The sequence below is a fragment of the Hesperophylax consimilis genome, chromosome 16 (genome assembly GCF_061612785.1).
Source record: "Hesperophylax consimilis isolate HC1 chromosome 16, BYU_Hcon_1.0, whole genome shotgun sequence".
Lineage (NCBI taxonomy): Eukaryota > Metazoa > Arthropoda > Insecta > Trichoptera > Limnephilidae > Hesperophylax > Hesperophylax consimilis.
In genome coordinates, this window is record NC_142851.1 from 1,912,285 (window position 1) to 1,938,829 (window position 26,545).

The 26,545-nt window shown below is 35.5% G+C and overlaps 2 protein-coding genes and 1 long non-coding RNA gene across 4 annotated transcripts in view; 2 read left to right on the forward strand and 1 right to left on the reverse strand.

Annotated features, from left to right (window-relative positions):
* Positions 1 to 728: 728 nt before the first annotated feature.
* On the forward strand, positions 729 to 5,936 carry LOC149416524 (uncharacterized). Of its 2 annotated transcripts, XM_089640803.1 has the most exons (3): positions 729 to 2,473; positions 2,700 to 3,235; positions 4,440 to 5,936. In XM_089640803.1, exon 1 carries the CDS (start codon positions 935 to 937, stop codon positions 2,006 to 2,008), a length of 1,074 nt encoding a protein of 357 aa, XP_089496929.1. In that variant the 5' UTR covers positions 729 to 934; the 3' UTR covers positions 2,009 to 2,473; positions 2,700 to 3,235; positions 4,440 to 5,936. The 2 variants fall into 2 exon arrangements, with proteins under 2 accessions (XP_089496929.1, XP_089496928.1); XM_089640802.1 differs by having other exon boundaries at positions 2,700 to 5,936.
* Positions 5,937 to 7,351: 1,415 nt separating this feature from the next.
* Positions 7,352 to 8,428, forward strand: LOC149416525 (uncharacterized). Its single transcript, XR_016303427.1, has 3 exons — positions 7,352 to 7,748; positions 7,944 to 8,014; positions 8,099 to 8,428. It is a non-coding gene; the product is annotated as an uncharacterized LOC149416525 (long non-coding RNA).
* A 4,508-nt stretch (positions 8,429 to 12,936) lies between these two features.
* The window catches only part of LOC149416526 (unc-112-related protein-like), a 147,336-nt gene continuing 133,727 nt past the window's right edge, over positions 12,937 to 26,545 (reverse strand). The window contains exons 2-9 of the mRNA XM_089640805.1: positions 25,983 to 26,216; positions 24,757 to 25,019; positions 23,273 to 23,505; positions 22,215 to 22,425; positions 21,359 to 21,594; positions 17,471 to 17,714; positions 16,226 to 16,675; positions 12,937 to 15,010 (exon numbers count right to left, since the gene is read on the reverse strand). Coding sequence (XP_089496931.1) covers positions 14,810 to 15,010; positions 16,226 to 16,675; positions 17,471 to 17,714; positions 21,359 to 21,594; positions 22,215 to 22,425; positions 23,273 to 23,505; positions 24,757 to 25,019; positions 25,983 to 26,216 — 2,072 coding nt within the window. The 3' untranslated portion in view covers positions 12,937 to 14,809. The remainder of the gene's footprint in view (positions 15,011 to 16,225; positions 16,676 to 17,470; positions 17,715 to 21,358; positions 21,595 to 22,214; positions 22,426 to 23,272; positions 23,506 to 24,756; positions 25,020 to 25,982; positions 26,217 to 26,545) is intronic.

The following is a 26,545-nucleotide window of genomic DNA, read 5'->3' on the forward strand; positions in this document are numbered from 1 at the left end:
ACTGGTATTATTTAAATATCCATCTGATGAAATTTTATCACAATGATACATTTCATCAAATGGACAAAAATAAATAGCACAATTGAATTCTGGACTGAAAGTCAAATTCTATGAAGATGCTGCCAATGTGAATTCCTTTAAGAATTTATGTGATTTCTTATTTACAATGTTAGTATTACCACAGTCAAATGCAGATGTGGAAAGAGTTTTTAGTGTGATTAACATTGTAAAAAATAAATTTAGAAACAAAATGAAAACTGAAATGGTCAATGCAATTTTGAATGTTCGATCGGGATTGCAGCGATTGAATAAAACATGCGATTAGGAAACTGGGAAAATATATAACAAGAAACGTGACCTAGACCAACCATCAACGTCTTCATTACAATTTGAAGACCAACAGGATCAAAATGCGGCGGCGGCGGAAAGTGAAAATGATGATAGTTCAATAGCACTGTTTTAACTTTATTTTACTAAAAAAACTAATTTTTAAGTGAACGTTAACATAAAAATTTCATAATTTGTAACAAGACGTTTGTATTGTGTTTAGTGAATCTGTTTTAGTTCATCAATAAAAACTGTGTAATGTTCGTGATTTTAGGGCTCAAATTCAGCGAAATATCTGGCGAAATCCAAGTAAGTTTTGACGGAATTTGACGGATTTTTTTGTACATTCTAGCGGATATTTAGATTCCAAATTGGCAACACTGCTCTTTTCCTCTTCCTGTTAAACGCATATTCCCGCAGAGAGTGGTTTATTTATGTTCCCGCATATTCCGATATTTTGTGCGCAGTTCCGATATTTTCTTCGTAAAATTCCTCATATTCAGTACATCTAACGAAAAAACGTTTAATTTAAATCATTTTCACCAAATTTCTCAATTGTGTTCACGATATCATCAGTTTTTTTAGTGAAATATCCGAGTGCCCCAAAATGGCTTCCAAACGTCCGTCAAACGTATGCTCAAGTATGTACAGTTTTTCAGAGGATAGTGATTGTTCCGACGAAGGTAGTAATATGAATCGTCGTCAACCTTTGAAGGATTCTAAAAGGGCTCGTTATCAGTCGTCCGTTCGCGAAAGAAACAGTAAGGTACGTAGATTACAACATGTTTCGTCATCGTGCGACGAGAACGCTCCCATTACACATGGCGACAACAACTACGGCGCGGGCAATGAGAAGGAGGGCTCGCACTACAAGAAGCAGGCTTGTAATTCCAGGAATGCCATTTTAGCCAGAGAGAACAGGCTCAAGAAGAAGTTATACCTGGACGGTCTGGAGGGTCAAATATCGACTCTAAAGACGCAGAACAGAAAAATGAAAATAACTTTGGGTACCCAGTCCAGTTACATCACCGATATGGAGTCGGAGTTGAACTACCTGCGGAGTATCTTGGCCAATTCTAAAGAGATCAGCCTTCTTTTGAATGCGGTGCACACTCGCACAGGACTGCCAGTAAGTACTTCTCTTCGAAATAATAATAGTGATTTTGTCAGCGAAGGAAGAAACCAGGTTTTGAAAAAGACCGTGCCCATTGCACGTAAGACAGCATGGTCTTACGAGAATGTTCACGAAGACGTGATGCCTGGAAATGAGCAGAGAGATATCCCAACGCCGCCCACTTCTGTATGTTCAGTCGCTTCTCCTTCCTATGATGCAGATTCCCCCATGTCTCCTTTCAACCTCGATGTAACATCATACTTCTCCGATGATGACCTGCCCATTGCTCTGAATGATGTGGGGCTGTCTCCTTACATGTCTGTGGATGACTTGATATCCAACCAGCCTCTGCCGTGCATCGATGAACACCCAACAGAATCCATTAAAAGCACTGAGAATGCATTCCTCGATCACAATTATTCTTCAAAACTGTTCACGGAGACAGCTGAACCTGAAACTGGCCACTTTGGAGTTTGCTTGCACATATCAAATAAGAAAGTATCTCTGGAATTCTGTTCCCAGTGCAACAAGAAGGCCACGGCCAACTGGGAGTCCGCGACATGCTGAAGGACTTCTGCTACACAGATTGCTGCATCATGAACCCTGCAGCGTCAAGGAAATGGAAGAAGAAAGAAGAACTTGTGTATAAGAACAGTAAATTGTCCGTATCGACTTTATATATCTTTATTACAATAGAGTTAACTCTTTCAAAACATTACAAATCAAAGAATAATTTTGTTATTCTAAGTGCTTTAAACAAAGAAGGACAAAAGCCTCAATCAATGACTATTGATTAATAGAATAGGTGCCTGGAACATCCAAAAGCACCAGTAGTCTTAAGGAAACTAATCTTATCCTTTAATCTATTTATTTTTCCAATCTACTCTTACTTTTGGGTTTCCAGCACATCTGAGCTAACCAGTGAATATCCCTGTGTGAACCCCTGTATTATCTTGTTGAATAATTTCAGGCATTGCGGCGGGGCTAGTTGTTCACCACCGAGCCTCAGGTTCAGTCCCCGGATAAGCCAAGGTGGAGTAAATTTATACTGTTACAAGCGTCGCATTTTAATATTACACTCTTATTTTACTTTTATAATAATCTAACCTTCCTAATATTAACCTAGTTTTAAAGTGTGGTTTTATTGGATTATGACTAGAGATAACTTAATTAGTACACGTTAGAATGCGACGCTTCTTTAGATGAGATATATTGTATTCTGTACACCTGTTATTTGATGGAGATGATTTGCTTTCAGTGGAGAGTCTGGGCCGCCGACGACATGCTCCTCCATTTCTCCCCACTTATGGCTAAGTATGACGTATCGCCTGTACTTTAATAATTACCATAAGACTCCTCATTCCATAAGTTAATCTGAATGGAGCGCGATTGTCGCTCGTAGTTCATATTTAATAAAAGGATCCGTCTGTTGCATGTGTTAATCAACTCCAAGAGTTTTTTTTTTTTTTTTAATCATTACTTGGTTTATTATTAATTTATTTGTTACCAATCATCTCTAAGTTCTATTAGGTAATTAAGAAGAAAAAAATGTATGATTAAAAACAGAATAAAATAAATGTTTTATGTTTAGAAACCGTCTTGAATTTATTTAGTTCCCATCTTACGAAGAAATACTATACACTGTTTTATGTTTCAGCTCTGGTCTGCCCGGGTATCGCTGAGTATAGAAGTCGGCACTGCGGAGAATTGTCCGTTAATTGGTGCCAGCCAACACCAGTAATCCTTTCTGGAAACTCCAGAACTGAGTGGTGTAATGTCTACAGTAAACTACTGGCAAGGATATCAATAAAAACTAGCTTTTGTCTCTTGTAGCTCTGCATATGTACAATAGCAAAAATGTGCTGTGAAGAAGGTATCGATTGGAGCCACCGTCTGTTTAGGTTTATAGGGAAACAGATCATTTGAAGGCTTATAAGGAAAGAGTCGCTGGGCATACGTGGCTACATCTGATGCCGTCCTTACGGTGTGTTTTTGTCATTGTGTATATGCATACGTTAATTAATTTTAAACAGATTTACTTGATTGGGTATTTCGCAAGCCAATGTTGATTGTCGTATCGGGTTGTAATTGCTAATGGCGGATGCGTACAGCGTGTAACAGCACGTATCTGGAGGATTTTATCCACCAATCCTGTGCATGTTTGGAGTAAAAAATGCAGATGTCATTTTGCTGTCCAATGACTTTTCAATTATAAATAACAAAAATTCAATCATGTCGTAACTGAGTATTGGGTTCAATCTAGCGGGTCACGTGATACGCACTCAGTCCATGATCAGTGGTGACATATTTTAATTCCACTATACCCAGGAATCTGGTTAAAATGCTTGGGGTATGTGCTGTTACACCCTGTATATTAAAAGATGAAACTATAGGTTTAGCGTAGTGCCCACTGGTGGCTCTCTGACTTATTAAATAACCGGAACGAGACCATTATTTTCTGTATGATACCTATGATTTATTTAGAATATTTTATTCATTTGCACTACCAAGGTTCTAATGTTTATATTTTACCGTGATATACAAACATTTTGTGCGGTCGGAGGCATTACTATTGTAGGCAAAAAGGCTGCTAATGCATAAGCAGTGTTGCGTTTGTTCCCCCCTTTAGCCGCCTGTGTATGATTGTAAATCTGCAAGTGCTTGAAACTGATAAAGCCATACAAAGAATATCATAGAACTTACATTTGTGAATAGTGGTGCAATTTTTTTTTTGCACATACCATTCCGTCGAACATGGTCGAAGTATGGTTGATGCAGCATATTTCGAAATATCGCTAGTTAATTTTACAGTATTGTATTCCAATATAGTGAATTTATAAATGGCATAATATTATATAGTAATTTTTTTTGTCGGCAACTCAATTGTAACATTTGCCTGTAATGTACTTTGTCCATGACTGAAGATGCTTGCATCCAATTTCAAATGAATCTGCGATTCGATGACTGACACATGCTCACAAATATGTTGTAATCACAGGTCAGGGTCAGGGCCGGTCCTGTGCAGGTGCAATTGGAGCAGTCTGCTCCGGGTGCCGACTTGCTAAGGAGCCAAGGCGCTGATAACATAATACTTAACACGTTGCCTTCGAGGTTCTCACTAGTGCTAAATGCTGTTTTGGATCAGGGCCGGCCCTGCTTGGGGTATTTCAGCCTCCTAAAAACCACGATCAATAGCATTTTTTTTGTTTACGTAAATTATGATAAGCATGCTCATCAGCTGATAATGTTTAAAAGTGACCGAATCAGCTTCTAACGGGGACAGTTCAAATTTCAATAATTGAAATAGCATTGATCTTCGATTTGATGGTCGGTCATTAAATGTTAAGGAAATTTTTATTATCCATTGAACATGCGAGTGATAAGCATTTTATTTAAATATTTTTCTCTGTCTCTAATTAAGTCAGCGAGTGACTTTTTATAATGTGCTTTTAATTGTTTATTTCAATAACACTTTCATTTGAGATGGCTATTGAGCCATTAAAAATAATGTTACTTGTAAAAATATATGTTCCAAATCTTGTTCATGAAGTCCATGCTTTTACTTTGGTCTGGCATACAAACCAACACTTCAACAGGAGATTGTATGACGGCAACAAAAAATGTAATTTATCTATATTATTTATTTTGTAAGAAACAAACAGCTTTTATATAATATAAAATGATAGATATAAATATACAAGTTAACTGAAGTCAAGCCACAGAAGTTTCTTATGTTAAAGTTCATTGGAAATGAAGTTTTAATATCTTAAAATTAATTTGGTGTTAGGAAGGGGAGAGGAAGAGGAAAATAGGAAGAGGATAGGAGATGCTCCCGATACATTCCATACTCTCATATTAATAATCGATCTTACGCATTACTTCATATCGATATTTCTTTAGGTTATTACCAAAAATGTCAATGCTGTAAAATTTTGTATTATATTGTGCACATATACGAGGAATTGGGGAATTTTTTCGAATGTTTGTTCTACACGAGGGTAGATAAAATAAATTGTCGGGTTGATCTAGACGGAATATGAAGATTTATTAAATTGGTAAGTTCTGGTGAGTCCAGACCATTATTTAGGATTTTAACGTTTCGGTTAAAACATTTTTGATAGTGGGTTAGAACCAGTAACGGCTCTAGGGGTCCAGGAGTGGAAGGTCAATAGAAAAATTGCTAATGCGTAGTGGATATTATAAAAACGCCAATGTATATAATTAATTTGCCGGTATTTACCTATTCTGGAGTCGGTGGTACAGTATTGTTAAATATAAGATTATTCATCTAATTATTTACACATAACCGATTACTGTTTTTGTTGTCATATATGACCGGGGCGTCCATATTTTATAAAAGAATTTTTATCTTTTTTTCTATCATTCAGAAATATGTAATTTTTTGACGATAGAAAGAGAAATAATAATTCTTTCCAGCTTGCCTCAAATATTTGTACTGGATGGCATTAATAAAATCATAAAAATAACCTAAATGAATAATAAATATCGAATTCTCTCACTTTTTCTACGATTGGAGTAAAAATGTGTTTAGCATTTTTGACTACATTTTTCACATTTGTTATTAAGGGAATTAATTAATTTATTTATTTACGACCTATCGGGCTTTTACATAGTAAATTGACAGTATATGTATGTAAGTGTAACATGTACATGGATAAAATAGCTAAATATAATTTACTCATAAGGTAATTAGAAAATAATATGGTAAAGTAAATCAAAATATGAAGACAAAACCTTTTTTTAAAGCTAATAAATAATATTAGTTAATAACTAGCAAATAGGTCTGAAATTAGTTGCCTTTTGAAACTCACAAAGTTATTAACACCAAATGTATCAATAAGTTTACAGTATTTGTTTGCAAGGTGATGAATTCTTGGAATTGGTGAATACATAGAGTAGTTAGTATTGAGGTTATTGTTACATTTAAAAGTGTCTTTGCTTCGAGTTTGTCTGGCAGGTACATTCATATAAATTGATTCCAATAATTCAGGGCTGTCAATGAGAGATTTGATAATTTTGAATAAAAATTAAATATCAGTTAGAACTCTTCTATCCTATAGTTTGAGAATTAAATTAAAATCGAAGGGTTAAAAGATCTTTTCATATTAAATGTTTTTTTAATATGAAAAGATCACAGATTCAAGATTCACTAATCTCAGTCCATTGTTTATCACTTGACTTAAAAAAATGAAAGCAAAAGTACCTATATATTCATTTTATTTCACCCGCAAATCCACCCACAAAAATTATAATTTTTCACTTTAAAATCATTTTTAACCTCTTTATTTTTCTCTCTTGTAACATGAACTAATTTTCACTTTATTTGAATATGTTTGTCATGATTAAATGAATTGTTTGTAATTTCTTTCAATACGATATACACAGAATTTGATATTTTAAATTATTCCATGCAAATTACGTCAATAATAATAAACATAATTTCGCGGACTAATACTCAAGTTCAAGATGGCTATCGTTTATCACACAAAAAATAACTGTCATTTTTTGACATCTCCCTCTAATACCTTCATAATCTTAGGTCGTAGATATCTATCTAACCCGGGTTATGTCCGAAAACCCCTTTAAAATAATTTTTGTACGATACTAAGCATATGTCAGACATGGTAGTGTTTACCTCCTTTGTCTGTATAGCAAAGAGAAAGAAAGGAGATAGTTTGGGGACAAAATTTAAAGTGACCCACGGTAGGTATATACAATGGCACTGAAACCCGCTGTTACTGTACGAATCTGCTCATTTGGTCTATAGGTATTTTTTGTTTGTGTTTCTGTTCAGTTTGGTTGTAGCCAGGGGGGTATAACTCCGACACTTTTTTGGTTTTTTGATGACGTCAGTTCCAGACTATCCAATGAAAAGCCGTCCTGGTTTGATCTCTCACTCTCTCCCGTGTAACAGAGAGAGAGAGGCTACGCTCCATTTCCCCCGGAAACAATGTGACCAATGTGACGCCATTATTGCGTCATGGTTGCGTCCTTCTGACAGATCGTGACAGATTCAGATTGTTTGCGTGAGTGGTTTATTTATGTTGTTTGCTTTCGTGAATTCATGAGTTGTTGTTGTGTGAAAATGTCTAAAATTATGAAGCTGTGTTGTGTGTACAGACAGACAGACCACTCGTCATAAATACCCAAAATACGGAAGTTACAAAAGAAACAAAAATGCCAAATGGATCCCTTCGAAGATGCGCACTGCTGACTTTAAATCTACCCAGCATTGGTAGTTATGCAGATTTAAGACAGTATCGAACCCGTTATGACGAAAATACAGGTGTGAATATCCCTTTGTTTGTCTTCAGTGTTCCATGTAATGTGTAACTTAATTTCACCTAAGAATTGAATTTACTTTTAGACCCCGTCCGCGTTCCACCAGGACGGTGTGATGTCATAAAAGACCATAATTACTTGCAATATGATATGTTTAGTTCAGGAACTTTGGTTAACCCGATAAATATGTTTATTTCAGAGCTTGATAACATCTTACCGGGTACCAGCGGTGTGTTCCTTCTGCCAAAAAGATCATGGAATATTACAAAGGTAAATCTGTTCTATGTTACTTGTTATCCAATATGCAGATCTTTTCTTCCTTTCCTCTTACCACTAAGATCATTTTGTTTTCAGAAATCAGTGTTCCTGTTCCTGTGGGACCCAGCGGCAGTAATTCAGCCGTTACACGGAAACACAATGCTCCTCTGCGTAAGAATATTTATAGTTTTTTGTACACATTTAAGATGTGTTTTGTGCTCATGAATTCTGTAAGCATATTATTTTTTGAATAACTTCATGACTAAATCCTCAAATTGAAATATTTAATAATTTAAAACAATATTAGCGACTCGAATGAATATTTAAATCAGAAAAAGATTTAGTCGCAGACTTGGTACAAATTTAAGATGTGTTTTGTGCTCATGTTTTCTGTATTCATATTATTTTTTGAATAACTTCATGACTAAATCCTCAAATTGAAATATTTAATAATTTAAAACAATATTAGCGATTCGAATGAATATTTAAATCAGAAAAAGATTTAGTCGCAGACTTGGTACAAATTTAAGATGTGTTTTGTGCTCATGTTTTCTGTATTCATATTATTTTTTGAATAACTTCATGACTAAATCCTCAAATTGAAATATTTAATAATTTAAAACAATATTAGCGACTCGAATGAATATTTAAATCAGAAAAAGATTTAGTCGCAGACTTGGTACAAATTTAAGATGTGTTTTGTGCTCATGTTTTCTGTATTCATATTATTTTTTGAATAACTTCATGACTAAATCCTCAAATTGAAATATTAAATAATTTAAAACAATATTAGCGATTCGAATGAATATTTAAATCAGAAAAAGATTTAGTCGCAGACTTGGTACAAATTTAAGATGTGTTTTGTGCTCATGTTTTCTGTATTCATATTATTTTTTGAATAACTTCATGACTAAATCCTCAAATTGAAATATTTAATAATTTAAAACAATATTAGCGACTCGAATGAATATTTAAATCAGAAAAAGATTTAGTCGCAGACTTGGTACAAATTTAAGATGTGTTTTGTGCTCATGTTTTCTGTATTCATATTATTTTTTGAATAACTTCATGACTAAATCCTCAAATTGAAATATTTAATAATTTAAAACAATATTAGCGACTCGAATGAATATTTAAATCAGAAAAAGATTTAGTCGCAGACTTGGTACAAATTTAAGATGTGTTTTGTGCTCATGTTTTCTGTATTCATATTATTTTTTGAATAACTTCATGACTAAATCCTCAAATTGAAATATTTAATAATTTAAAACAATATTAGCGATTCGAATGAATATTTAAATCAGAAAAAGATTTAGTCGCAGACTTGGTACAAATTTAAGATGTGTTTTGTGCTCATGTTTTCTGTATTCATATTATTTTTTGAATAACTTCATGACTAAATCCTCAAATTGAAATATTTAATAATTTAAAACAATATTAGCGACTCGAATGAATATTTAAATCAGAAAAAGATTTAGTCGCAGACTTGGTACAAATTTAAGATGTGTTTTGTGCTCATGTTTTCTGTATTCATATTATTTTTTGAATAACTTCATGACTAAATCCTCAAATTGAAATATTTAATAATTTAAAACAATATTAGCGATTCGAATGAATATTTAAATCAGAAAAAGATTTAGTCGCAGACTTGGTACAAATTTAAGATGTGTTTTGTGCTCATGTTTTCTGTATTCATATTATTTTTTGAATAACTTCATGACTAAATCCTCAAATTGAAATATTTAATAATTTAAAACAATATTAGCGACTCGAATGAATATTTAAATCAGAAAAAGATTTAGTCGCAGACTTGGTACAAATTTAAGATGTGTTTTGTGCTCATGTTTTCTGTATTCATATTATTTTTTGAATAACTTCATGACTAAATCCTCAAATTGAAATATTTAATAATTTAAAACAATATTAGCGATTCGAATGAATATTTAAATCAGAAAAAGATTTAGTCGCAGACTTGGTACGAATTTAAGATGTGTTTTGTGCTCATGTTTTCTGTATTCATATTATTTTTTGAATAACTTCATGACTAAATCCTCAAATTGAAATATTTAATAATTTAAAACAATATTAGCGATTCGAATGAATATTTAAATCAGAAAAAGATTTAGTCGCAGACTTGGTACAAATTTAAGATGTGTTTTGTGCTCATGTTTTCTGTATTCATATTATTTTTTGAATAACTTCATGACTAAATCCTCAAATTGAAATATTTAATAATTTAAAACAATATTAGCGACTCAAATGAATATTTAAACCAGAAAAAGCTTCAGTCGCAGACTTCGTAATCATTTAAAATGTGTTTTGTGCTTATAAATTTATTTGTTTCTTTCTGTTATCTTACTGAAATAAAATAAAAAATACTTTACAACATGTAACAAAGTTTTTGATTTTTCTTACAAAGCGCCGTCCTGAGAAAATGTGCCGTAAGGAAAGATACCTTATAGCTCATTTTCGCAGGACCGCACTTTGTGAGTTAGAGCCTTGTCGTCCTGAGAGAATCTGTTAACATTTCTAAAATTTATTTTTAAAATAATATTTTAGGCTGATGAATAGCACAATATTGTCTTCCCTGGGTGCCTACCTAGGTAAGATCATATTGTCTATGGCCGCGCTTTTTTTTTTTTTTGTTTCCTCTACTTTGCTGAGTGGTTTGTTTATGCCTCAATTCTGGATGTGACGTCATCGTGGACAAAATTTCTCCCCACTAAAGGCCGAAGTTATCAATCTAGTGATTGGTTTATTTATGGTTGTAGCTCAGTAGCAGTCAATACGCTGTTATGTCCCTCCTTGTTTTATTATCTGTGTTATCTATCTACCCATAAGAATAGGTATGGAAAATTACTGTAATAAGGTTGTTTGTTTGTTGGTTGGTGGCCCGATTATTCTTTCCAAGAGATATCAGTTATTAAGTTTATGTTTAACTTCTGATGAAAGTTGATAAGTCCAGCCCTTCGCCAGCCGAAGCTGTCAGCATTCAACGGAACTACTTTCCATCGAGAGCTTCGGATCCTGCATAATAGAGCTCATGTATAAGTTATAAATACCTATGGTGAGTCACAATTTTTTGTTAATTATCTTTCAAATAAATATTTTTTTAATAGAATGGTGTTTAATTAATCAAAAAACTGTGAATGTCACTTTCCCTGCATACCTTTATTTGCTGGAATCTTCTGATTTTAGATGCAAACATGACGACACTTTTTAAAAATTGCTCATGGTTATGGGTGTTTTTCTCCATACTTTATTGTGTTCCATGTTCTTCGCAGATTGAGAGTACGGTGACTCAAAAGATTTAATAATCTCCTCTCATAAATGGCGCTAATTTAGTTATTTTAGGAAAAAGCTGCGCAATATGAATAAATAGTTTAATCTGTATGCAAACAATGTTGGATAGTTTTTGGATTTTCAAATCAGTCACTTTTGACATTATCTTTGCATGTATGACCCTAGGAAAATAATTTCCCTCATGGCCTGTCATGTGGAGAGTAAAAGGATCAGCTGAAATCATGAAAAATTAGTTCTTTAATAGCCTATATTTTAATACAAATAAATAAAGTAGCACATATCATAAAAGAATGTGTCGAGAGTCCAGCTGGAAAGGTGAAAGGGTGTCCCTCAACCGACCTCTTCCAGCTTGACTTGCCACAGTTGGTGGGCAGACTCATCCACCGCCAAGACCTGGACCAACCTGGAATTCCTGCTAGGTCGCGCTATGACGGAGGTGTTGATTAGCCAAATAGCATCAACCTGTAATGAATTTTTCCTGTCAGTTGCAATTCCGGATGACTACGATCTATGTAGGATCAAAGGCATGTTATTCCTTATGACGAGTTCAGGTATTAAGGATCATAAAACTTGGGTTGAATGCAGCGGCAGGAATCGATCGGAGTAAAACCATGCATCCCTAAAACTGTAAAGCTATGAACTAGCAATCTGAAGGTCGCGGGTTCTATTCCCGGCGTGCGCAAGTAAATTTAATTTGTGTTATTTTACGATTCATTCAATTAAAATAATATGAAGATGCTTGCGTTACATTCCTGAGTGGAAGATCGCACCCCACCATTCAGAATTGAAATGGCTATAGCCGTGTTTGGTGACCAGATCTGAATGGTCCGGTACTCCCTCTGCCCACTACCTTCAGCCGTGAGTGGTTTATTTATGCTTTAGCCTCACAAAATACCCCAATTGGGCATGCCAGTCTCACTGGCTCCAGACGGTTGGGGCACATAAAAAACAATACCGGGCACCTAATGCAACTTATCAATTTTCTTTTAGGCTTGTGAGTATTTCAAAACAAATTAAAGCTAACTAAAATTATACCGATTTATAAAGTCTGGATAGCACATTTTGGAGGAGGTAACCAATTACTATTCAATGATACTTCAACAACTGCATTTCTTGAGCTGGAGAACTAACTGCAATAATAAGAAATTTCTAAATTATGATCATGGGTCGAGTAATTTCCTGCGAAAAAGTTCCACTTGTTTCCAAAATCGAATATTTTGTCATAGTATTTAGTTGAGACACTTTTACAGATGAGTTATATTTTACTTACCGCAATAACACAGAAGTGAACGCCCATGATAGGTATATTTAGCATTGTTAAACAAAGGTTAGAAACGTAAGCTCAGACCCTGTGCAACAAAGTCCTACAATGGGTTGCACTGCAAACTGTTTTCTTACCTTTTCTGTGGAAAGTCTCGTTATTTTGATGTTCTCTCGCAGGCCGTCAATGTAAAAATGATGACGTCGTCTATTCAAGACAAGCTGAAACTCTCCCGGTTCCAAAATGATCGTCACATGGTTTTTCTCCAGCTCGTCGAAATGATACCCGAATTTCATATTGGGGGAAGTCTATCTCTTTCGAAATCGATGGAAATATTCCCTTTTGGAGTAGGTATATAGAATAAACACGCTTTCGCTATTTTCTAAAACTTTATTTAGAAAGAGTCAATATATAGTACATTAGACGTCCGTAACATATACAATATTATTTACACAATAGGTTTAACAGTTGGTTAAATCATTACTTCTTTATTAGTCTATGTTTACATTAAAACCATTCAAATAAGTTCATAAGTGACGGCAAGTAGGTTACGTGCTAATATGACTGGTTAAAATATAATAGAATAACATTTAACATTAAATTAATATTTATTTACTTCAAAACATTGTCAAAGTCTAACCACACGTCGTTAATTTAAGGCACAATCAAAGTTAACTTTAGTTACACTGAATAAAGATTGGGGCGGTGAGATTCTACCTGATAAACAAACACATTCAACACCGAGGCATTTGAGAGCTTCACTAAATAATATTATATGTGCCTCATTTATGGGCAGCAAACTGACCTCAACGAACAATTAACTTTTTGTGTAGGTATTTGTAGTATAAAAGTAGGCACATTCTTTTCACAATTTGGCAGGATAAGTTACAGAAGGCACATTAATAAGTGTGCGTTTTTCATTAGTAAGGCATTTTCCCCTTTGTAGTGTGCTTTCTAATTAAGCCATACTTTATAAAGAAATAATCTGTAGTATGGATAAATGGCGCTCACATTCTTTATAATTTGTGCTATTCATAAAATTATTATTGAGCTGGGAAGCAGCCCCATTAGTAAAATTGAAATTTTAAAATAATTAAAACTTAAATAACTATAAACATATCAAAAATGTTACAAAGTCGTCGGACATGCATATTAATAAATAAAATAAACTACACAATACGCGCATACCTCCCCGGTGTGGTAATTTACAAAACTTGTGTGATTTAATCAAATAACATTTAAGGATTGAATCCTAATGCATAGAAGTTCTTCAATTCACATTCATTTTATTAGTAAATTCAATAGCAAATGTATTTCTTCAATATCGGCTAAACTCAGAAACAGAACAATGGTCAACTGTCACAGATTAGTTACATTCATCGGGTTAATTCCTAACATTACAAATTTCATACATAATTGTTTAAAATTACACTGTCAAAATTAATGGCTTGACGTGGGTTTGTATTTTAAATACTTTATAAATAGTTATTGTTAGAGTAAAGTTAATTCGAAGTTCAATACATACCTAATTTATTGTAATTTTCAAATAAATACATTTCTTTACAATATAAAATGTTTATATAAAAAGTCCACACTTATTTGATTTTTGAAGAACAATCATAAAAACTATGTTAAAATAATATGAAAACTGTAAAATTAAAATCATCATCTTATAATTATAAAATTCTGGCACGTTGTGAATTATTTACTTGGACAGTTTATTTTAATTTCATAATACATGAATATAATGTCCAGAATCAAAAAAATAATTAGTTCAATTTATAACAAACAATACAATGTTTTAAACAACAGTCACTGAATAATAACATGTATCAGGTCTGTGACAGAGCACGCTATATTCTCGTGGCTTGGCCTATTTCAGCATATCGCTCGCCATACATTCCAAATTGGGATTGTATGGCGAGCGACATGCTGAAACATGTCAAGTCATGATGCGTATAGCGTAATCTGTCAGCCCCATTATGAATGAGTCAAAAGGTTGAAAACAAAACTTAGTGTCCTGAATCCCACAAGCTTTTCAAAAATTTCATCAAATTCACTTGTACGTTATCTATGGACAAGTGAACGTTTGAGTCCAGTCTAAAATGTTTATGGGATGGCGACAGTAAACATTAAATGTTATTATTGCAAAAGTAGTGCAGCGTTCACAGTAGACAAAATCATTAATTTTTCTATTCGATTAAATGAAACCAGTAATGATGTTCCTTATTGAATAGATTGGTTCACACCCACCCGCCGGTGAGTTTGTGGAACAGTTCCTCGTCTAGTTGCTGGTTGGTGTCCTTGGCTCTCATGGACAGGAAGATATAGCCTCCGATGAACTCGTGGAAGACCTTGCAATCGGCGGACAGGCACGAGAAGATGATGCTACCCTCCTCGAACTGGACCATCATGTGTTTAATCTCCCAGTTTACGTTCCAAGCCTGAAAACATACAAGTTGGGCATTAAGAAAAAGTTACTTGTCTCGCTCTTTGTATACTGCTCTCTCACTAATCCGCCACCCCAAAAACTGGGCAAATTAGAGAAAGCGGCGGATTATTTCATAAAAATAAAACCACCGCTATGGATCTTTAATAAAATAAAACCATCGCTATGGATCTTTCATAAAATTAGCATTTTGTTGGTTTAACTCCTCGGGCCTCAGTCATATTCTGTCAGAGTATTTCCGCTTTGCAATAAAACCTAAAGAAATGGAATATGTATCCGAAAAACTATTTTTGAAAGGTGATAAAATACACTTTCAAATTTTATTATTAGAAATAAACATATATTTTTTGGAAAATAAAATGGATCACTTTACGTTTTTTGTTACTAAAATTACTGATAACGAAAAATATATAAAAACACACTTATTTTACAAGAAAAATGTATTACAAATGTTAAAGTAGCCTCACTTTTTTTGTTGTTGATATAAAAATAATCAATAATAAATTCACAAAGTCTCATAAGTTTCATTCAAACTGCGGTTGGAACCTTTGGTTTCATAAAGGTGCACATTTTTATTCTTCTGTGGTTAACTTCTAGATTTGAATATAAAGCATAGTGTTTTTTGTTTGGAACACTGCTTAGAACATATTTCTCATCACTACGATAAGGAAGATACAACGATTTCTGTAAGACGGTATGAGTTGTTCCCAAAAGCGAACAAATTAGCCTGGAGGTTTGTTAAAGTTAAGGTGTTTACTTCATTTTCTAAACTTATTCAAGCAAAAACGTGGCAGAATGAAACAAAAACACACGCAACATTTGTTAGAATACACACAAGACAATCTGAAAATTTTGATTATTTTGGTTACCGAAATGTCCTTATGTCCTAAAACAATAATAATTAACCCTGGTGACTGGTAAAATTTGGAAGTGGATTAATAAGTAAGTTTAATGAAATATGAAAATACAGAACTCGGACAAACATGAATTGGGTAAATAAACTACATACTATGTAATAGCAGTAGGAAATATGAAGAGAATGAAGAAACACCCATTCGCCTCCACAGATGGATGGTTTGGTTTTTATAAGATACCCGGGGAGAAACAGCCAAACACCCAATGAAAACCCTGGTGTACTCCATCAAAGGGACAAATTTTGTTGAATGTCTGACATGAATGGTGGCAAGGTAAGAATGGAACAGAATGTTACCTTCATGGTGCTGAACCTCCAGGTCTTGAGATGGTCTCCAGTATTGATGTCCAACTTCATGATGCGGTTATGCGCCACGCCCAACAGCTCCTCCTTGCGATGGCCCATGAACTTGACCACAAACAGTGCCAAACCGTGTTCAGGGAGGTTTTGCCAGGCGCGGATGTACTGTAGCTTGGCCTCCATAGAGGACAGGTCCTTCACGTTGGCGTGGTTCTCCAGGATTCTGGTTGTGGCTTTTCCCTTGAGCTTCTTGTGGAAGCGCTGGGCGATGTAGTCCTGAGGGCTGATGTCCAGCTGCTGAGGACTGATGGCAGGCTGTTGGGAAGGCTTCTGCAGAGCCAGGAAGTCGCGGATGGCGCGTGTCTCTCCAGCCCACCCCGCGTCCGCAAGTGTGCGTCCTCGCGCCCCTAGCCTTAAGGCTGCTAGCCAGCGGGCATACTGCTCCTCCTACAAGCATAATGAACATAATTAAAAAACAGCTCTGCGAACATACTCAAAAGAACTCTTTCCATTTCTATTTTTTTATAATGTGAATTTCGCACAAGAGTTTCATCTGCTCGATGCTAACTGGAGCCAGTGAGACTATGGCACCCCCAAATGGGTTATGTTAAAATGCTGAAGGATTTGAGGAATATAGAGTATATTAAGCGCCCCTGAGGTGATATCTCACAAAAGTAGCGCTATACAAATTGTTCAATAAATAAATAGGAAGGTGTCAAAGTACCTGGCTATTCAGATGTGATCACCAAACACGGCTAAAGCCATTTCAAGCAACGTTTCGATATTGAGTAGTGGTCTTTCACTAAGGCGATACTAAAAGTATCTACCACTTAGGAACGTGCCGAAAGGATACTATGTATTATTTATATGAATTAAATGTGAAATAACATAATTTAATAACATTTATTTGCAAATTAGAACTAGCGACCTCTGGATTTGTAGTCGAGGACCGTAACTCTAGACCGCGAAGGCCGTCTTGACTCTTATGTCTATAAAGTTTCCTAAACATTCCTTAGGGATCCCATTTGGGACTAGTGTTATTCAGTGTTTATAAATGACATTTTATAGTTTTGAAATACTTTTGTTTCCGATGATATTTAAATTTACGAAACTATTACTAATACATATTAATAATTGAACAATTCTGCAAAAACAATCAGTTCCTATGTAGAAATAAACGTCGAGAAAAAACTTTTAAAAAAATTGGCCATTATACATTATACTATCAGAGAGCATTCTTACATTGTCGCATCTCAACCACATATCTGTCATGCCATCGGCGCTGGGCGTCTCCAGCTTTATGGTATAGCGGGCCTGCGCCACGTTGACTTCGGGAGTGACCTCGGCCCCGCGGAGCGCCACTTCCAGCACGGGCCTTGCACCCGACCCGGGGGCTGCCTCCTCGCGGCTACGGTAGCCCAGTAGCGTCAGCTCGCGGCAAGTGAACCAGTGGCGCTTGAAGGCGCGGAGAGTGAAGCGCTTCGGTCTGCAAGGTACAACATTATTAACAGAGCTCATATACGTGCAAGATTATATCAAAACTCATAAAAGGAAGGAAGGATTAGCCTGCAGTATAACGAAGTGTTAGGAGACCTAAAGTTAGGTGGGATGAGGGATTGGAGGCCGACATTGTATCCTTAGGTATACGGAACTGGAAGGAGAAATCTGAAGGCCGGTAGAAATAGAAGCTTTTGATTACAAGGTAGAGTGAGATGTTGGAAAAAAAAACTGTAAAATGGGGTGACTTTATTAATTTTCAACTCATATTTATTGCACGAATTTAGCCATCAAAATATATCATTGTGTCTTTGAGGAGTAAAAAAACCTATACATGGTGATCAAAGTCACCTTTCGGAGAGGGGTGACTTTGATATGCCATTTTGTATAAACTTATTACAATAATACGCCCAAAAACCTAGTTAAAAAAATACAAGTTTGAATATTCTTGAATAACTACTTGTAGTTTTATACAATTTATGGATAGACACTGATATAATTTACAATACAAATGACACGAAAATATTATAATCGTTGAGGAATTTAGGAATTTTTGAAAGTCCAAAGTTTTAAGGTAGTTTTTACATAAAAAAAAGTTGAATTGTTGGTATGGGAAAACAAACATTGGGAGTTGGAAAAAATCATTTATCTTTTTTACTTCTACCATCATGTAGAATCACCTCCCGAAGTTAGTGTACTTTACCCCCAGACACCCTTATTTGAATATAACAAAAAGCAACTAATTTGCCACTTATTTTCGAAATGTCATAGTATCCATGTTGCTCGAAAAAATTTCATATAAAAACAATTTTTGAGCGTTTGTGAGAATTATGCAGATGATCAAAGTCGCTCCCCTATTCCAAAGTCATCCCATATTACGGTGGTACCTGGCTAGGTAAACATTGCTCATCAAACAACAAATAATAAAAACATTGACATATTTAGTAAACAGTAATGCACTTCGTTATTATGTACGGATAACACATTTGTGGAAATGGAAAAGATTTAGAATGAATTATTACAGTAAAAAAATCCAACTGTTTATTGGACACACGGAACATGGCTAATAGAATAAAACTACTAGAAAATATTATTTACAGACACTGATGGAAAAAAATTACAGGTGAATACTATATATCGTTGGCTTAATTCATAGAATGCGTAACTACCATTTGTCAAATTTACAGGTGCAAAAACCTGAGAAAAAATGAAAGAAAAGTTATTATTTTTATTTATATTCAGAACCATATTTTTCTCTATCTAATTTTAACACCAAAATGGCATTAAAATCTTATTTTCGAGAAAATCGGAGTTTCGCAGTCTATGAATTAGGCCGACGATATTTAAAAGTGTACCATTATGTTTTGAATAACAATATTATTTAATAGCAGCAGTTAATACGAATAAATTAAGTTGTTAAGCGCCCTTGAGGTGATTTTCTCACGAAAACGGTGCTATACAAATAATCCAATCATTATTATTATTATCAGGCTTTCGTTTTTAAAAATGGTAATGACATAAATGGTGAATGGCATTTAGGTGTATTTATAATTATTAAGCTCTTTTCAATTGGAATTTTAAGTGCAAATTAGAGACATTGGAATTACAGCTTATTTTCATCATGTGGGACTTACCAGGATAAAAATATAAAGTAAAACATGTTACAACAGTTAGGTGGGAAATATGCAAAAAGAAAGCAGAGTAAAACCTTACGCAGGAAAGCAGTGATCCACCTCACACGTGCTTCACCCAGAGGCCAAATAAAATATAAAAATACCGTTAGATATGAAGTATGATAACTATGTATTAGGAATAAAACAAAAATTAATATTATGTAATATGTGTATCAGATAAAAGATAACTAAGTACGGCAATAAGCGAATCAGAATAAGTTAAGTTATAAAGCAAGATATTATATTATCATTGATTATTAAATTGCAAATGTTCAAAATTCGGTATTGTATTGAATTGAGTTTTGTTCTTTTTTATTTATTTATATATCACATATAATATTGTTTTATTTTATACTACACTTTCATTAAAAGCATTTGCTTGTGGATGGAAGAGGAGTGTACATTTGCGAAAAAATAATATTGGTTACAAAATAAAAAATAATTAAGTACGAAATTAAAAACCATAATCAGTTTTTTTCTTAATGATTTCCCTAAAATATTTTTTTATATAGTTCAATATTTGTTTTTTATCATTAATGCTTCTGATTTCTTCTAGTAATTTATTAAACTAACTTCTATTATACTTGGTGGGTATAATGATGCTGGGCAAAAGAAGTGTGTAGTTTAGGGCATGCAAATATACAGGGTGTCCGGAAACTCGTAGTACAAGCGGGAAACTGGTGAATCTACATCACATTTGGAGTCGATTTTGTAGTATATTTTTTTTTTATTTGAGCTTTCGTTATCGAGTAAATCGAGTTTGAAGTTGATTTTTTTTTTTTTTTTTTTTTTTTTAAATCAAATTCTTATAAATTATTACTGAAGATCAAAGTACCCAACTAATTAAAACTATTTGAAAGTAAAACAAATGAAGAAACTCGGATTTGAAGCATTATTTTGAAATCACCCTTCATTTAACCCGGTGTAATCATAAAATATTTCTGCTCTGCAGGGTTAAAACATCTGTTATTCAACCCTAAACACCAGAAAAAACTTTAACCCTAAAATAGCTGAAAAATATATTTTTTTGGTTTTTTTTTTTTTTAAACTTTATGTTTTTTTGGGTTCCCCATGTGGTGTAGATTCTCCAGTTTCCCGCTTGTACTACGAGTTTCCGGACACCGTGTATATTTAAGTCTGGTTCGATTTTCAGTTATGAATGAGTATTTATCTTTTTCTTTTATAAATTGAATAAATGAATTTTTAATAAATAAGTGTTTAAATGTAGGAACTTTGAATTCTTCGAATACGCGTTCAGTGGGGAAGTCTGGAGGTTTTTTTTGTATTATTTTTATAATGAGTTTTTGAACAATTTCTATGGGGTCAGTCTAGTTTTGTAAGCTGCTCCCCAACTGATAATGGCATATTGTAGAACAGACTGTACTAATGCATAATATATTGAGTATAAATTTTTCATTGATAAGAAATTTCTGATTCGTAAGAATATATAAATTAATTTCCTAATTTTTTAATTCAATATTTTTAATAGTGGCATAGATTCGCAGTTTGATGGTAACATTTCACAGCTTGGCGTGTAACATTCTAGAATTGGGCGAAATCGCACACTCCTTACGCAGATGGCGATAAGGTTAAAATTTCCACCTAACACCAGTGTCGCCTGTTTGATTCACGCAAAAGAAAAAAACATCGCCAAAATGCACATTTTATTTTATTTTATGAAGTTCAGGCACATACATCAAAATGTTTCCCATCATAATTTAAAGAACTTAATTTGACACATAAAACTACATTCGAAAATGGGTTCATAAGTAGGAGATTTTGCATGCATTTTTTAAAGACCTTGATACTTTATTTTTTTCTAGACTTTTACAAATATTTACAGTATGTATAATATTTGTAAGTGATAAACCGAAGATATATATGTATGCATGTTGATAAAAATAATTGAATAAAATTAAAATGAGCCTTGAATAAAAAGTAGCATTTTATAAATACGTACTTCAAGAAGCGCAGATTATCGCAGAGATCTGGCACCCGTGTGATGTCGGCCTGCGGCAGCGGAGGGCCCCCTTCTAGGGCGGCCTGCAGCTGCGCCAAAGCAACCTCCACCTCGTCCTCGCCCCCGAAGCCCCCGGCGCCCCCGTTGCTGCCAGCGCTCACGTTCAGAGAATCCACGCCTGACATCATACTGTCCATGGTGTCGTTGCCTGCAGACGTCTGAAGGTTGATTTGGACCTGAATGGTAAACAACTCAAATTAAGTTAAAATGACAAATTAACCTCAAAATCTGATTAGGATGCCTGTTATGCTCAATGGCCTGTTTAAATAACGCAACTTGAAATATAATCAAGGGCTGAGAACTGGTGTTTAACGGTTCATTAAAGCATTTGACATAGCAAAACTACCCCTTGGAAATACGAGGTTCCATCTGACACGGCAATGTTATGCAAAAATGAGCTTTCTCTAGAGCCCATGATCTAGCTGTGTCGATTCTTTTTAAGTCCTGTCCGCACTACAGGGGATCTTGACCCCCCAAACCATGGTGGCAGACTCCTCCACTCCTCACGGTTCTGTTCTGCGTGAAGAGCCAATGACACTGACGTACCGTACGCCACTGAAACTTGGTCACTCCAGCGCATTGGTGACCTTCTTCTTCTTCAGACAGAACCATGTTATTCCAATGAGTTGAAATGTCAAAATTATAAAAAAATGGCGACAATGTCCAAATTGATGACAAAGTCAAATTTGACAGGAGTTCGAACAAAAGGCCGAACAAGGGTTCGAACAATAATGATACGGGCAGAGCATGAGAGAACTGAAATAAAATTTAATATGAAATTCGATAACTAACTGACCTGTAATCCGGCGAAGACCAGCATCTCCTCCTCGGTGCAGTCGATCTCCTCGTTGAGGATCTGCCAGCGTGCCTGCTGGAAGAGTTGGTTGATGCGCACGGAGTCGGTGCGAGGGTTCAGATCGTAGAAGGTGTAGAACTTAAAGCGGAGACGCAGGCAGTCGCCCTCTCGGACGCCCTGTTCCATTATAGACAGTGAAGAGTCGAGCCAACTGAAAGATGAAGGAATACATCAGCAAATGTGTCATAAATGGCATTCATATCAATCTTCAGGTTCAAGTAAGTAAAAGCTTGTGGTTGAGAAAGAGAAACAAAGGTTGCGCACAGATTCAATTGGCGGCTTTGGATGGGTGAGAGCTGCCAGGACACGGTACAACTGCAGACATGAGAAACAAGAAGACCCATATCTAAGCTGAACGCCAGAAGGTTCGTGAAGATAAAGAAAACTCTAAGCGGAAGACCAAAACAATGCCATTAGGTCAAAGACAAATCAATGCGGAAAAGTAAATCATCAATCAGCGAAATTAGAGATACTTGGCTATATTCAAAGATGAACACTAGAAGGCTTAAAAAGAAGACTCAATATTAAACTCCTAGTCCAAATAGAAGACCAAAACCTATGGAAAAGGGAAACATAACTAACTAACCATCAGCGGATTTCTCCGAAGCTGTAAGCAGAGAGGATAGACACTCCTTGCTTCATTCACATTCACACATCATCTCATACATACCCTTCCGTTATTCTGATTTTTGACATGGAGTATTTGGTTCACTTGATCATGAACCATACTCGTATTTACATTTGTTGTTAGCGCCAACCGCGTTCAGTTCCTGCATTTACCCTTCTTTCAATATCACCATCAGCCTTTGAATCTCTCGTAAACATACTTCCCAAATACACAAACTCATCCACCCGCTCCAAGAAATCATTATTCACAAATATATTGCAAACTGTTTTCATAGATACTTTCCCTATCAAACACTCTTCATACGTACTTGACCGAAACATTAAGTTGAAAACAGTTCCAGATTGTGTGTATAACAGAGAATGATTCTTACCCAACGTTCATGCGTGCCCTCTCAACCAGAGATTTGGGCCTGACGATGGCCTCGCGCGCCTCCCGCCCCGGGTCCGTGGGGGAGTTGGCCAGCGAGGTGTCGCATGAGCCACTGAGCATCTCCAGCGACACGGAGGTGTTGTGCGGCGTTAGGAACCCATCCGATAGGTCGCCGTTGGAGTGCGCCGATCCGTTGGTGCCGTTCATCCCCCGCTTCCATGTTCCATTTTGATGCTGGAGAAAGGGACATTAAAAGTAATTATTCGGGGATATACAAAATCATTGTATCTTATTGTAAACGTTGGCCATAGCGAAAGGAAGTAAAGCTTATTAGGTTTCCCAAGCCAAGTTGAGGAAAGCCGATAGGTAACAATCCACAGTGGATTCCAACAACAGGTGTTGTGCTACGATAGCGAGGGAGTCCAAATAGATGGATGTACATATATATATATAACTAGCTAATATTACATATTATAATATAAGAAATTATAAAATAATTCTAAAAGCTAACAGTAATATTTACATAGGTATGTTATTATAGCCTTCTTGCAACAAAATTCTGTGCAGTTGAACATGTGTACAATTTCTGAGAAAGTATTGCCAACTGCATGCTATCTATGTACAAGCGAGTATCTAAATGACTCAGTCCAGATTTTGGTATTGCAATTAAAATTTTTGATCGAATATTTGTAGTTGGCGTATTGGAAGGTAATTAGGCTAGTAAATCGGGGCTGTCTATAATACCATTAACAATTTTAAAAATAAAAGTCAAGCCGGAAACAAGTCTTCTATCTGAGAATTTTAATTCTTTCATCAATTGGTTGTAATTTATCATTTCTATATATAGGTAGACAGAGTTTATAGTTAAATATTATCTTAGAAATTTATGCTGAATATTTTCAATGGAATCAGTGTGGATTTTAAAGTGAAAGAAAGAAAGCGATGGAAGAATTATATTCGTCTTTTTATAATCGACTTCGAACTAAAGAAGAATTTAAGATTTTTTTACTGTCGAAATATTTTTTCAGATTCTGCCATTACGGAGAAAGAAAATTACTAGATATGATTTGAAATTTTTAAGGCCAAAAGTATTATCGTGATTCTCTTTGGAGTATTATGCCGTATATGCGCTTCCTTCTTTAGCCAACGTTCCGGACAGCGTTACAGTGTCCATCATCAGTGCAATGTGTAGCATAAATAAACCACTCACATGTGTAGATTGTGGTGTGTTTATGTACGCAGAAGCGATACCGTGTTGCACATGCCAATCCTCTTAGGGCTGGTATTTCAATATAATTAGTTAAATTAATCTGGTTTAGAAATGTTCCGAGATCCTATTGAAGATGGTATTCAGCTTCATTATTGTTAATCTTATTATTTGTGTGGAATAATTGCTTCTTATTCAGTCAGTCGACGACATCGGTAGTCACTTGTGTCAGGTATCAGGAAAGTGGTAGAGTCAATTATTGCCTGAATAGCACTTACAGTCATAGGTGAGCTGATGGGAGTAGCGGACTGGGACCTGGGCGGGTAGGCGCCGGGGGTGGGCGCGCAGAGAAGGGGCGCCCCACCCGCGTCCAGCGAACCGCCGCCTGCACCGCTGGCCGCGATGAAGGTGTTGGTGTCGGGGGGAGGCCGCCTCTGCTGCGGGTGTTGCCCGTTGGCGTGCGCACCGTCCTTGTAGTTGTGTTTTAGGTGGGACGCTTCCAGCGGCCGGCAGAGTGACAGCTCCTCAGGGTGTCTGATGCCTGCAGTCAGGAAAACACCAATACATTATACAAAACCGTCTGTTCAAAATCCAGATGTTTGAATAGTCAGAGATCCTGACTATTCAAACATCTGGGACAAGTTAAAATTTTCCAATTTAAAGATCCTACGCGAAATAGAAGAAGGCAATAATGAACAGGATGGTCGGAGCAGTAGATTGGAGGAGAAAGACAAGTAAATCTAAATAAATTTGTTATCTAAATAAGTTCGAAGTAGATGAATATGGATGGGTGAGAGCTGCCAAGAATCAGCAAAACTGGAGTCATCTCAGGGATGCCATTTGCCTAAGTCAAAAATTAGACCAAAGAGGATTGCCAATAGCAGGTAAAACTGGACATAAATGGAGGATACAATCCAAGTCTAGCCACATATAATGGATAAACTGAAAACATTTTAATAAACACCCAAATATAAAACTGTACTGTACTACTTTTGAAGGATACCATCCAGAGATACCCACAATCAATGGATAAAACTGAATATCTACATTTGAAGGATATCATCACATGATACCCATAAATAATGGATAAAATAAATATCCACTTTTCTTGTTCACGAAATGACAAAAAATTAAGAAACACAGCGAAAACCTCTTATTGGTTTAATAATTATACATATTTCACTGACCAAGGAAACCTTCCAAAGATGGATAAAACTGAATATCTACTATATTTGAAGGGTAACATCAGAGATACGCACAAATAATGAACAATAATGAATATCTGCATTTGAAGGATACCATCCAAATCCATTTATTTGATCTATGCCCAAAGCTCGAGTGAAGGCATGAAGAAAAATGAAGAAACGGGGGCTACATTTACTAACTGGAAGGATGTGAAGTACAGAGCGATCATTACAAAATCGTTTTTGAAAAAGAGTTTTTCACAAGGCTGTTCTTTGGTGACTGTTTTATTTAAGAATAAGGTGTAGATGTTTGAACTCACCAAGCTCTTTGCACAGCGCGATGACGGCATTGAAGGTCTTGACGGAGAAGTCGATCTGGCAGTTGAGGTAGCGCAGGTCGGGCAGCTGCACGCGCAGCGCCTTGTGCATGGGGGTGAAGTGCAACAGCGAGTCTGCAGCCACGCCGCACTGGTCCAGCGTGGCGCGCGTGCGGGACAGCCAGCTATTGCGCTCAGGCCACCACAGCGCATGGTCGGACCAGTCCTTTGTGAGTGCTGGAATAAAGACAAACATATTAGTCAAAGGGGTATTTTTACACACTATGAATACCGTTCAAAATGTATGGAAGAGATTAGGCGGGTAAATCATCTCAGATCAGATCATCAACATCATCAGATATCGCAAATTTGAAGGACAAAAACGCAGTCGACATACTAAGTTTGGAAATCGCGCTTTCGGAGTATCAGGTCATAAAAGGTCGTGATAAATTCCCGTATAAACTAACAACTAATGCGAATAGAAAGCTCAACGGAATTCAGATCGAAAATTGAAACTCGCCTCTTCACAAAACCATATATACAAACCTTAATTATTAAAGGCGAAC